Consider the following 13840-nt stretch of genomic DNA (forward strand, 5'->3'; position numbering starts at 1 on the left):
TTGTGTTATGAGAAAATACTGAACACCTGTTTGTTAATAATGATCACCTGTTCAGAGAGATTAACTGCATGGGTCAGAGTCTACCTGGGGCCTTCAGCCTGGAATGCTGTCAGCCCTGAGCCTCTCAGTTTGGAAGGCTGCTGGCCCCCCGATTGACCCACTTTGCTGTTCTATCTGGGTGTCTGCCTCTCATTTTCTTCAGTGCTGCCTGGGTGGGAGTCTCTATGGCCGAGCTTGCTCTCAGTCATTCTACTACGTAATCAGAGCCATCTCATGCTGAAATACTTGGTTACTATATACCTTTATCAGAGCTGTCCTCTTATTGCTGTCAAAACAATTAAGTTGACATTTTCTGTCCACCAGGAGAGCTACCACTGCTGGATGTCCACTGGTGCATGCCAAATGCAGAGCCGTCCTATGACAGTAAGAAGACTTTTTAGGAAGTTGTATTGTACTATCTGAAAACACACAATGATTCACATATATCCATAGCACTGGATAGAATGTTAGTCCTCTGTCTTTAAAACAAGTATTTAATTTTCCTGAGAAGAAAGCACAGTATTTACCAGCTCTTATTTACTACATTAATGAAATGTAGCTTATTTGAAAAGACAATGCTTCGTCTCTGCTCACGCCTGTAATCCCAGCACTTTGGGAGGCTGAGGCGGGTGGATCACGAGGTCAAGAGATTGAGACCATTCTGGTCAACATGGTGAAACCCCATCTCTATTAAAAATACAAAAAATTAGCTGGGCATGGTGGTGCGTGCCTGTAGCCCCAGCTACTCAGGAGACTGAGGCAGGAGAATTGCCTGAACCCAGGAGGTGGAGGTTGCGGTGAGCCGAGATTGTGCCATTCCACTCCAGCCTGGGTAACAAGAGTGAAACTCTGTGTCAAAAAAAAAAAAAAAAAGGAAAAAAAAAATTAAAAAACAAAAAATGCTTCGCCTCTGGATTCAGTTCACCTTGAAGTGAAATCCTACTGTAAGATCTGTCACTTCTTGTTTCTCCATGTTGACCAGGATGGTCTCGATCTCTTGACCTCGTGATCTGCCCGCCTCGGCCTCCCAAAGTGCTGGGATTACAGGCGTGAGCCACCGCGCCCGGCCTGCAACACTTTTGCAATAGAAATAACCATTTATATTTGCTCCTGGCTCACGGAGAGGCCTGGGCCCCCGACCCTTCCGAGGTTTCTCCATCCGGGGTACCGTGGAACCTGTGAGCACCAGAAAGCCCGGGTCCCCGACAGGACGGCGCGCCCGCCTCCTTCGCCTGGCCATTACCTATTCTCACTGTCCCTCTCGTTCAAGCCAGGGCCTCCGGGCACCAGGACGCGCTCCAGCCCGGGGACGTCGCCCAGCCAGGCAGCTCTGTGGAGCTCCCCGAGATCTTCCAGGTGGACGTGATACTGAGGCGGGGGGAGGATGAAGTACCAAATCGGGTTGAAGGCGTCCGCTGCACCCTCGCTTCCGCTGTCCGAGCTGTCGGGCGGGCTCCAAACTCTGTATCTCCTCCTCATGGCGGAGACTGCCGCCTTCGGAGACCCCCTCAGCCCCTCCGCGCACCTCCCTGCTTTTCTCCACCTCAGGAGGCCAACAGTAGGAGTTACTGCCTTGGCCACAACCTCCCAGGAGGAAAGTCTGAGGTTTCCAATCACTGAAAGGACTACGGCCGAGCCAAGTAAAAAACGTCAAGCCAAGCAACCACCGCCAAGCCAAGCGATCACCTCGAAGCCTCACGGACAACGAACGCCAAGCCACGCGGGTAACGCCAAGCCACGCGGGTAACGGCCAGGCCCTCGCGTGTGACGTCATCGCACTTGCTCATGCTCCTGTGACGTCACTGCACCTGCGCACACCTTACTGGTGCCCCACACATTCCGGCCTGCTTCCTGCTTTCCCCGACACCCGGAGAAAACTCCTTGGCCTACAGGTGGCGCTGCAGCTCCGGCGCCGGCCTGGGCTGGCGGGTCCTTCCGGGTGGCGCCGTCCAGCCTGCCTGTCATCAGGGAGTGCCGCCTCACAGCGCCGCCGAGCACCTGCTCCTCGGCTTGCTCAGGTCAGGCGTGCGGACCGGTTCCCGCCCCTGTGCCGCCATCGCTTGGCCGCCCCGGGCTAGCCACCGCAGCGGAGTTGCCCCAGAGTCATCGCTGCCAGGACACAAGCCGAGTCAGGCGGCTGGGTCAAAGCGAGCTGCCCGCCCCGCGGGAAGGGCCTACCCGACGCCACTGCCCGCCCAGCTCCTACTCGGCTGGTGCCTAAGCCAGGGGACCAGTTCTGGGCATCCCGCTGCCTGGGGATGGGGCCGAGCAGCGGCTCCCCGCTCTGAGCTGCAGCCACCGCGCGCATCCGCCCAGGGGCCGTGCGGCTGGCGACCCGGTTGGGTCGGGGAATGCCAGGTGCCGCTGGGGTGCTCGCCTCTAGTCCGCCCTGTCCCTGCAGCCCGCGAGCACTAGTGTCGGTCGGGCGCGGTGGCTCACGCCTGTAATCCCAGCACTTTGGGAGGTTGAGGTGGGTGGATCACGAGGCGAAACCCTGTCTCAACTAAAAATACCAGAAAAATTAACTGGGCATGGTGGCAGGTGCCTGTAATCCCAGCTACTCAGGAAGCTGAGGCAGGAGAATGGCTTGAACCAGGGAGGTAGAGGTTGCAGTGAGCTGAGATCATGCCATTGCACTCCAGACTGGGCGACAGTGAGACTCCATCTTATAAAATAATAAAATAAAACATTAAAATCTGTCCAAAAACGTGTGCCTTACTGGTGTCCCACATATTCCGGCCTGCTTCCTGGGTGATCTGGCGCCATGTGGAATGCTAATCCCGAGTTCGTCCCCCTCAGCACAGCCTCAGCCCATCTTCTGGGGAGAACTCGGCTACCAGGAACTTTCATCCACATATGGTTGACGCTCATCCAGTTCTCCTGCCAACCTCCTGAGCCAGGACAGGAGGCCCATGGGAAGTCTGCTTCGGCCTCTAGGCAGCACCACCCTGGGCTCGGGCTTGATCTGAACGGCCTCCAGAGGCTCAGCTGACCATGCTGTCTCATCCCTGGGGGCCAGTGAAAGGGCTTATGGCTTGGCTTGCCCAAAGAGGCTTCCACATATTTAAAGGCCAAAAGGGGACCCCTCCCCAACCAGGCAGCAGAAGTGCCTCCCCACTCCCCAAATGCCAGTTTTCACACTGGGCTTAACTACAGGAAGCAGGCTCTGCCGGCCCACACTCACCCTCGACCATGCAGACACCTGCCCCAGTCTCTCACAGGGTCCTCACCCTCATCAGCCCAACCCCTGCTGTAACAGAAGGGAGCTCTGCCAGGTGCAGGCTCCACACTCAGACAACAAACTACAGACCCGAGGACCTGCCCCACGTGGGTGCCACGGGGAAAGGACCTTGGGGGCTGGAGGAGGAACAGAGTGGCAGAGCCTGGAGTCTGAAGTCCCGGCTTCCAGCACTGTCAACACAAAGCCTCAGCCGCCCTTCCCAGCAAGCCCGGGGATCTGACCCACAGAGCAAGAGCACTTCCCTGGAGGGCCTCCCACTCTCTAACCTCTAGCTCTAACGGACCCCTGTCAGACAGACAGTCACAGCTGTGCTCTGCAGCCCCCCGAGGAGCGGGTGAGAGGACTTACTGGCCACGCAGAGCAGTGTGGAAGAGTCACATCGCAGCTGGAGCAGCAGCAGCCACGTGGGAGCTGCGTGAGAGCCGAGGCGAACGCTGCACAGGGGCTTTGGCCCACTCAGCTTCCCTCAGCCAGGAAGCCAGAAGGTGGGGACAGCAAGGACCCACAGCAGACAGGCACTCTCAAACAGACACACTCTGGCACAGCTGTGTGTGGCTTCCTCAGTTGCAGACTGGACCCACAGCAGGAGCTTAGGGGGCACTGGCAGCCCCGCTCTATCACCCAAGCTGCAACCCACACTTTCATGGGACAGGGAGCTGAGGTTTGGCCCAGGGCCACAATTCTGGGTGTCATCAGCAGATGCGGGAGGTGTGGGGGCAACATGAATCCAGCCTGCCATCTGTGTTATCCAGCTGAGTCTGTCTCATGGCCTGCCTCAGAACCTGCCCCCAGACAGCTCAGCCTATTGTCTTCGGGAGTGGCTGCCTCAGCATTGAGATGGGGTCCCCCTCCCATAGGAAGTGCCCCCCACCCAGCCAAAACTGGACTCCAGTAGGAGCCCATGCGCTCAAGGCCCTGGGATTTTGGAGGGCCAGGTGAGTGGAGAGACCCAGGGCACTGAGTGACATCACTGCGATTCCAACTTCGCTGCAATCATTCTCTTTAAAACCAGGACTGCAGCCTGATGCTGAAACTGATTTAACAGGGCTCTGAGTCACCAGGATAACAGAAGTAAAATTCTATAAATCTTCTAGCATTGAATGTAGCATACCTCTGATCCACCCCGGCATTCCAGAGAACACGCCGTTGACAGTTTGCAGCATATTTAAGGGCTGACTTCAGGATCTGTCAGATTCTGTACCGTGCAGCCAGTCTTTGACGTGGAAGGAAATCTCCTGCTCCCCAGGCTGCTGGGCATGCAGGGTGGCGCTGTGAAGCATGACTCCCCGCAGGGATGGCGCTGTTCTCCACAGACATGGTCCAGGATGGTGCCCACAAGCCACGTATGGTACGAAACCCTTCAAATGTCACCAGAACAACTGACAGCTGAATTTTAAGTTTTATTTAATTTAAGTTAAATTATAAAGACAGAGCATTCAAGTGTCTCTCACATGGATGTCTGCAGCCCCAGGGAGGGAACTCTGAAATGTTAGTGTGTAACACAGAATGGACAGTGGTGCTGACTTCATTGCAAGATAGAAATCCGGGTTATTTTGTGTCTCACTGAAAGCTTGTGGGCTAAGGTTTCGTGACGATCCGACAGCACTCCAAACACTTTCGCCTTGTCTGCTTTGGTCTGACAAAGTGCCCATGGCTACTACATCGATTGTTTAAGATCACGGTTGACCATTTTTTATCCTGTATGAAACAGAAGTTAAACAGCTGAAAAAGCAAAAATCCGGGTCTGATGGTTTTCTGCCAGGTCATGATGAACCCATCCTAATTCTGTTTAACCTCGTCCCAGGCGGGATCGAAGCCCGTGGCCCAGGCCTATCTCCCCGCGCCACTCAGAGCTCTGTGACTCTCCTCGCCTCAAAGCATTCTTCCTTCCAAGGACACTTGGGAGAGCCACAGGGGCCTCCTCTCCCAGCCGCAGAGCAGGTCCCTGGTAGGGCAGGGCTAGAACCCAGACCTCAGGTCCCTCAAGATTTCCAAGAGAAGACTGGAGTGTGAATTTCACGGTGCCTCAGGAAGCCAGGCAAAGCTGATGGCTGAATGCTGGAGAGGGAGCAGGGCCATTTCTGTACCTCTGCAGACTTCTAGAATGCTGACTCGCCCTGCATCCATCCCTGTATTTATCTAAGCGTCAGTGCCTCTGGTCATGAGACACAGAGGGGTCCGTAACGCCCGCCTGACGGTACCTGCTTTTCCCACAAACCCAAACTACATTGCCAAGGTCAGGGGCTGGGTTGGCTGAGTAACACACCTAGCACAAGGCTGGGGGTTTGGCAAATATACACATCACCGAAAGAGGTGAATGTCGTTTCCCAACTCACTGGATACAAATGCTCTCGGACCAACCTGAGGAACATTCTACAGCAAAAACTGGACTGTACTCTTCCAAACATCAATGTCATGAAAGACAAAGCAAGGCTGAGGACCTACTCCAAATCAGAAGAGGTTGCAGGGAACTCGCAGCAGGGCCTGGTCCTGGACGGGATCCTGGACCAGAACAATGGATTTCAAACTCGTTATAGGGACAGCTGGCAGATTTGAAACATGAGCTACAAACTCACAACTTTTGGAGTGATGGGAGAATACTACACATTTCCTTTTAAAATTTTATTTTAGTTGTATTTTTATCACAGGAGAAGGATTTAAGCTTATTTCCTGAATTTGAGAGCTGTACTATGGATACTGAGAGGACGCCCCTGCTCTTAGGAAATGTCCACTAACACCTTATGGGTAAACGTGGAATGACGTATGCAAATCACCCTTCCTGGTTGTTCATGTTCAGAGAAGACTGGAAGGGAAAGGGACAAGGGAGGAGAGGAGGGAACAAATGAAAGAAAAAAATGTGGCAAAATGTTCTTTGTTGTACTCTTGAAACTCCTGTAATTTTGAAATTTTTTCAAAATAAAGTTTTTTTGTTTGTTTTGAGACAGAGTCTCACTCTGTCACCCAGGCTGGAGTGCAATGGCACCATCTCAGCTCAATGAAACCTCCACCACCTGGTTCAAGTGACTCTCCTGCCTCAGCCTCCTGAGTAGCTGGAACTATAGGCACCTGCCACCATGCCTGTACTAATAATTTTGTATTTTTAGTAGAGACGGGGTTTCACCATGTTGGTCAGGCTGGTCTCGAACTGCTGCATGTGATCTACTCACGTTGACCTCCCAAAGTGCTGGGATTACAGGCATGAGCCACCATGCCTGGCCTAAAGTTTTTTTTTTTTTAATTAAAAAAGAAAAAAGCTTTTCTTCTTCCCCTTGACACCAAAAAGAATGAAGCGTTTAAAACATGGCCAGGTCCAGTTGTGTGCACGTACAGTCACAGTTACTGAGAGGCTCAAGCCACTTGGAAAAGCTGGATCCCAGGAGTTTGAGTCTAATAGACAACATAGTGGGACTCTGTCTCTTAAAAAAAAAGTTGCAAAATGTTCAGCGATGGAGGAGATGGGCCTGGTGCGAGGTGAAAGGGCAGCCTGCAGGCAGGCGTGGTGGCTCGTGCCTGTGATCCCAGCACTTTGGGAGGCTGAGGTGGGAGGATTGCTTGAGCTCAGGAGTTTGAGACCAGCCTGGGCAATATGGTGAAACCCTGTCTCTACTAAAAATTAGCCGGGCGTGGTGGTGAGCGCCTGTAGTCCCAGCTTCAGAAGGCTGAGGCAGGAGAATCTCTTGAACCTGGGAGGCGGAGGTTGCAGTAAGCCAAGATTGTGCCACCGCATTCCAGCCTGGATGACCGAGCAAGACTTCATCTCCAAAAAAAAAAAAAAGGAAAGGGCTGCCTGCTGTCTTCACCGAGGACATCCCATTGTGCCAGTGGACAGAGGCTGGCCACAGCCTTCAGAGGCAGAAGATGGTTCTATTCCCCCACTTTCCTTCTGAGTCTTAGGATGCCAGAAAGACTGACTCAGGAAGAGTAAGGACATTGCTGACAAGAGACCCTAGGGCTGCAGAGCAGTGGTGAGTGCCCGCTCAGTGCCAAGGCCTCACCTGCTAGTCCTCGCCTGAGCCTCTCAGCCACCTACAAGTTCAACCCTACTTCACAGATGAGGGGGATGCCGTCTCCAAGAGAGGCCACACAGCCAGTAAGGAGCACAGCTGAAACCCAAAAACAGGTGTTTCCTCCAGAATCAGGACTCTGAACCATCACAAACTCTCCTGCCTTCAGGTCTATTGGTGTGTTTTTGTTTTTGAGATGGAGTCCTGCCCTGTCGTCCAGGCTGGATTGCAATAGTGCGATCTTGGCTCAATGCAAACTCCATCTCCCGGGTTCAAGCAATTCTCCTGCCTCAGCCTCCCAAGTAGCTGGGACTACATGCACGCACCACCATATCCAGCTAATTTTTGTATTTTTAGTAGAGTTGGGGTTTCACCATGTTGGCCAGGCTGGTCTTGAACTCCTGACCTCAGGTGATTTGCCCATCTCGGCCTCCCAAAGTGCTGGGATTACAAGTGTGAGCCACCACATCTGGCCAGGTGGTGTATAAAGTTTAAAAAAGCAGAGACTTCATTCCACAAATACAGGCTGGGATCCCCACATTATTAGGTGCTGCGGACTGAACTGTAAACACCCTCCAAATTCATCTGTTGAAGCCCTAACCCCCAGTGTGGCTGTTCTTGGAGATACGGCTTTTAGGAAGTCATTAGGGGCTGGGCGTCGTGGCTCGTGCCTGTAATCCAGGCACTTTGGAGGCCAAGGCGGGCGGATCACCTGAGGTTGGGAGTTCAAGACCAGCCTGACCAACACAGTGAAACCTCGTCTTTAAAAAAAAAAGTAAGTCATTAGGTTGAGTGAGGTCATAATCCAGTAAGATTGGGGGCCTGACAAGGGCCACCTGCACACACCAAGGAAAGCCTAATTGAGCAAGACAAGCAAGAGGGTGCCCACCATGCTAGCAACCTGATTGTTGGCTTCTGGACCTCAGATCTGTGGGGGGCTGAGGGGTGATGGGACAGGGAGAGAGCAAGGAGTGGGCTCTCTTGTCCTTCATAACTGAGGGGCTGCGAGGTGAGGGCTGCACTGGGTGCGGGGACCAAGGCTCCTTTGAGGCTTGGCTGTCCTGCTGACAAGCCCCTACTTCTTTCCTGCTGTCTAGCCCACACTTCTGATGCTCCCTGGAGAGGAGGGCACAGGCCCTGACCACACACTGGCACTAGAAGGAGACTGGGGCACTTCCCCAGCTAAGCCCTTCATTTCACACACAGGGAAGCTGAGGCCCAGAGAGGTGAGGGGACTTGCTCAGTCCTTCCAACTGAGTACATGGTGCAGGAGTCCCCAGGGCCCCAGCCCCCACTGCCATCCTATGTGACTTTCCCCAACAGGCATTCTACCTGAGCTAAAGCTGCTGCCTGCCTTTCACAGGCCCTCTGACGGGAAGATGGCCACATCACAGGATTAAACACTACCACAAAAACCCGAGGGAGGGACAGGAAGGCAAGAATTCTTTTTTTTCTTTTTTGAGACGGAATCTCACTCTGTTGCCCAGGCTGGAGTACAACGGTGAAATCTCGGCTCACTGCAACCCCCGCCTCCAGGGTTCAAGTATTTCTCCTGTCTCAGCCTCCTGAGTAGCTGGGACTACAGGCATGAGCCACCATGTTCAGCTATTTTTTTTTGGTAGAGACAGGGATTCAGTATGTTGGCCACGCTGGTCTCTAACTCCTGAACTCAGGTGATCCGCCTGCCTCGGCCTCCCAAAGTGCTGGGATGACAAGTGTGAGTCACCGCGCTCGGCCCAAGAATTCTCTTCTGCCAATGGTGTAGGCCTCTCGACCTCACTAACCTACACTGGCCCAGAGGTGAGGGTGACAATTTAAAATAATACAAAGTCTCAACTATTTAAGAATCTGGTCATCCAGGGAGGGCTTCTGGAATTGCTCAAATGAACAGATAAGAATCCTGAGGCAGGTACTGACTGTGGTAGGTGAAACACCACCTCTATGCTAGTTTTATTTATAGCACAGCAAAATTCCACTTCAATGCCTCACAACTACTCAAAACAGGGTTTTTGAGGCAGCATATCCCTAGCCACTCCCAGGAACAGAGTTCTATGAAATGCTCAGTGTTTCATTTAAAAAAAAAAAGCTACAATATTTTTTTCTTCTAAGATTTATTTTGTAAACATTTAAGAAAAGTTCCTGGTATTTATTGTGGGCCTGGTTATGCAGTAACAATCCGCCTTATTGCAAGTGTGCAATTCTCGGTATCAAAAGCATTCTCTTCTCTTAGTTCATAAAAGAAAAAATTGGTTTAACTTCTAATTTACTTCCTGTTATTATAAGGTTTAAAAGCAATTACTGTACTTACCTATCAAACTTACTCGTGTAGCAACTAATTAACCTGGGAAGCCACGATTTGCTGTAGGCTTCACAGCAAGTTTTGACTTGAATCTAAAGTGCGTGTTAGCATCTCACTGTAACTAAATGCTTCAAGTGAGAAGTTTGAGGAATGCTGCTTTCGGCAAAAGAGCCACTGCGGGAGTGAGTTTTGCTCTGTTCACCTGCTCTGGACTACTGTCATGTTCCTCAGCAAGAGAACCACAGGCTAAGACCTGGCTCCACAGTCCTTCTTCGGGGCCCATCACCCACCTGCCAGCTTCCTCTGCTTCTATCGTGGGACAGAGGAATGCTTTTCTAAAAGATATTCTGGCCTATCTGCATGATTCCCTGGTCAATGTTGAAGCTGAGTAAGCTTCAGCTCTGACATGGTCAGATCATCAAAATCTGAAGTTTACTCAGGTCTATTTAATGAATTTTTTTTCTTATGCAAGCATATGTACCTCTGAATAATCTTCCCTTTTTTGAATCTGGGGGTTTCACCTAGATTTAGACTAGCCTGCAGACAATGATGCCAGAGCTGGGCTGGGTTACCACAATTCATTCATTTACCAAACACTTTCGAAGCAGTACTTCCTCTGGGCTGGCCTGATGCAAGGATACAGAGATAACACCATAAAGAAACCTGCTCATTAGGAGCTTGCTTACAGGCTAGAAAGGAACATAAAGCAAGAGAATAAAGCACCGTACGTACATAGAAACATAACTAGCCCGTCAGAGGGCCTCAGAGCCTCACAGGATGGAGCTGTTTGTGAGGCTGGAGGGTTTACAAATTCATTCCATCTTTACAAGACCTGCTGGATGCGAGGCGTGGTGGTAGGCAGTGGGGAAACCCCGGTGAACAAGCAGACATGGTCCCTGCCCTCACGGAGCTAGAAGTCTAGCAAAACAAGAATTACAGTCCACTGTAGAGGTGTGCTGGGTTGTGGGGTACAGTGAGTTGGCATTATACACACATTTCACTTAAACACAATGTTATCTGTCTGAAAAAGCTTTAAAAAAAGAAAAATAAGTTGTTTGGGCCATTCCACTGACCCCTCTTTCCCTCCATGAGCAGAGACAGGAGTGGGGCCCAGGCAAGCTCATGCCTTTGCTGCTCCTGTGGCCTGCCCCAGTTCCCATGCTCCCCAAAAGTGACCTTCTCGCCTAAATGTGGTTCTAACACCAAAATAAGTGATTTTTGCACAACACGGCCCTAACTACAGGGCAAGCACTTTACCTGGTACTCAACCACAGAAACAGTGATCTGTTCCCATATGGGCAAAATGATCATTTGGGACCTTAAGATGTTGGCCTTCAACATGGCACTCTCCATTGATTTCTAAGAGGAATTTTAATTACACTCCATTTTTATCTTAGGCATTGACCTTGTAACTGAATCCCAGAGAGAACCAAGACTCTTTGTGGCAGTACCATGGGACACACAGAAGTAGCCTACACCCTGGCTCTGGAAGTTGGGGATTGCCTCCTAGAAGGGCCCCTAAGATCTTGAGGGTGAGGGGAATGGCAAGACTGAGGCGGGAGGGGAGAGGCCTGGGGGAGTATGTGGCTGGAGGTGGAAACAACACTATGCACAGTCTGTGGGGCTAGTGAGGTCAAGATGCACGCAGGGAACTAGTGAGCAGAGGGCAGGGGAGGAGGCACAGGCCAGAAACACTGCCAGAGGATAGGCCTTGACGGGCTGTATGAAGAGCGATTTCACAAGGGTGGAATTTACTTATGTATGTATTTTTGAGACAGGGTCTTGCTCTGTTGCCCAAGCTAGAGTACGGTGGCTTGATCACTGCAGCCTCGAATTCCTGGGCTCATGCGATCAGGAGTTTGGAGTTTATTCTCAGGGTAATGGTTAAGCTTTGAAAAGGTTTCAAGTAGAGGAATAACAGCATCAGATTTATATTTAAGCAAGTTCATCCTGAAGTATGTGAAAAGATGCCCAACACCATTAGCCACTAGGGAAATCCGAATCAAAACCACAATGAGGGCCAGGCGTGGCGGCTCATGCCTGTAATCCCAGCACTTTGGAGGGTTGAGGCAGGAGGATCACTTGAGGCCAGGAGTGCGAGACCAGCCTGTTCAACATAAGGAGGCCCTTCTGTACAAAACATATTTTAAAAAGAAAAAATAAAAAAACTACAATGAGATACCACCTCACATCAGAAAATAATGAGTGTTAGTGAAGACGTGGAGAAACTAGAACCTTCTCTCATTGCTAATGGGAGTGGAAAGTGATACAGCTGTTGAAAAACTGCCTGGTGGTTCCTCAAAAGGTTAAAGATAGTCGCTGTATATCCCAGCAATTCCACTCCTAGGTATACACCCAAGAGTAGTGAAAACACTCTTCGATGCAAAAATTTGTATGGGAATGTTCATAGCAACGTTAATCATTGTAGCCAAAAAGTAGAGCCAGGTGTGGTCGCTCATGCCTGTAATCCCAGCACTTTGGGAGGCTGAGGCAGGTGGATCACCTGAGGTCAGGAGTTCAAGACCAGCCTGACCAACATGGTGAAACCGTGTCTCTACTAAATATACAAAAAATTAGCTGGCGTGGTGACACATGCCTGTAATCCCAGCTACTTTGGAGGCTAAGGCAGGAGAATTGCTGGATCGCAGGAGGCAGAGGTTGCAGTGAGCCAAGATCACGTCATTGCACTCCAGCCTGGGCAACAAGAGCAAAACTCCGTCTCAAAAAAAAAAATACAAACATACATATATATAGCCCAAAAGTAGAAACAACTCAAATGCCCATTAACTCATGAATGGATAAAAACAAATGTGGTGTGCCCATAAAATGAACTATTATTCAGCAATTTTAAAAAACGAAATAATGATATATGCTATGACATGAATGAACCTCAAAAATACGTTAAGGAGCCAGTCACAAATAGACCCATGGTGGATTCCGTTTATATGAACTGTCCGGAACAGCAGATCCACAGAGAGAAAGAGCAGCGGCGGCCAGAGGCTAACAGGGAGGGATGGGAGTGCTGCTAATGCGCTCAGGGTTCCTTTGGGTGAGAAAAATGTTTTCAAGTTGATTACAGTGCTGGGCCACAAGTCTGTAAATATACTCAAAGTCACTAAAGTGTACACTGCAAATGACTGAACTGAATGCAAATTACCTCTAAATTAAGCTGGTAACAACAAGGGTTTGTCCTGGCTGCAGCGTGCAGAATGGAGGCAGGGCAGAGAGCAGTGAAGGGCTGCTACACGGATGGAGCTGGAAAGGACAGTGGCTGAACTGTGGGAGGGAGTCACAGGACCAGACTACGAGGGGCCGGAGGAGAAGACTACATCCTGTCGTGGGCGCCACAAGTTCTCCTGGGCACCTGGCAATTCTCCAAAGAGGAGAGTGGGAACAAATGAGGTACTCCAATGATCATAAAGCAGCAAAAATGTACTCAAAATCTCCTACATGGAAGACTAAGAGGAACTCAAAAAGTGTGTCGCCCGCATGTGTGGGGAGTGCCCAGGATAAAAGCACACCAAGTTGCCTGCCAGGGGGCTGTGCTGACTGTCCATTCTCCCTCCTAAACGCCAAAGGAAAGGACTCATCATTCAGGTCACACTCAAGATGTTGCAAGATCTGCATGAGGTCACCTGAGGTCAGGAGTTCAAGACCAGCCTGACCAACATGGTGAAACCCTGTCTCTACTAAATATACAAAGAGGCTGAGAAGGCCAATTACTCCCAGAAGTCAAATCTTTAAAGCTGCCTTTCTGGGTTCTCTGCATGTCTGTGAAAACTGTAAGGCTGCTGAAGTGTGCATTTTTCTTGGTTAGAGCAAAGACCCAGTTTTGACTGCATACCACCTCCTTCCAGAACATCTTCACTCATCTCCAGGAGGAGACTGATGAGTGTGGAAAGGCCATGGGACAAATGGACCTGGCCTGCTGGTGGAAAACCAAAAGGCAAGTCTGTGAAGGACCACATTCCAAACCCTGCAGAGACTGGCAGCTGGGACCATGACCACAAGTCATCTTTGCCCCATTAGAAGAAGCAAAGACTGTACTGGGATGGGAATAAGCCTGGCCACACCTCACACATGCCCTCCGACATCTCCTTGATGCTTTCTCCACCTTCAATAGAATTAATGCTGGCCAGCCACTGCCGCCACAGCTAGGGAAGAGGAAAACACCCCTGAGATGCGCCAACAAAGCTGGGAGTTCTGGTACCAGCACACTCAACTGCTAAATGGCAAAACGGAGGCCCAGGTCCATGG

At 50.9% G+C, this 13840-nt stretch overlaps 1 protein-coding gene across 7 annotated transcripts in view; it reads right to left on the reverse strand.

Moving 5' to 3' along the window:
• LOC103791277 (POTE ankyrin domain family member A-like) overlaps positions 1-1784 on the reverse strand; it is a 117668-nt gene extending 115884 nt beyond the window's left edge. For all 7 annotated transcript variants that reach the window (XM_078372544.1, XM_078372542.1, XM_078372546.1 and 4 more), the window contains exons 1-2: positions 1283-1784; positions 301-415 (exon numbers count right to left, since the gene is read on the reverse strand). In XM_078372544.1, the coding sequence (XP_078228670.1) occupies positions 301-415; positions 1283-1518 (351 nt within the window). In that variant the 5' untranslated portion in view covers positions 1519-1784. The remainder of the gene's footprint in view (positions 1-300; positions 416-1282) is intronic.
• Between the last annotated feature and the right edge of the window lie 12056 nt (positions 1785-13840).

Source organism: Callithrix jacchus, chromosome 5 (assembly GCF_049354715.1).
Source record: "Callithrix jacchus isolate 240 chromosome 5, calJac240_pri, whole genome shotgun sequence".
In the NCBI taxonomy this organism is placed as follows: Eukaryota; Metazoa; Chordata; class Mammalia; order Primates; family Cebidae; genus Callithrix; species Callithrix jacchus.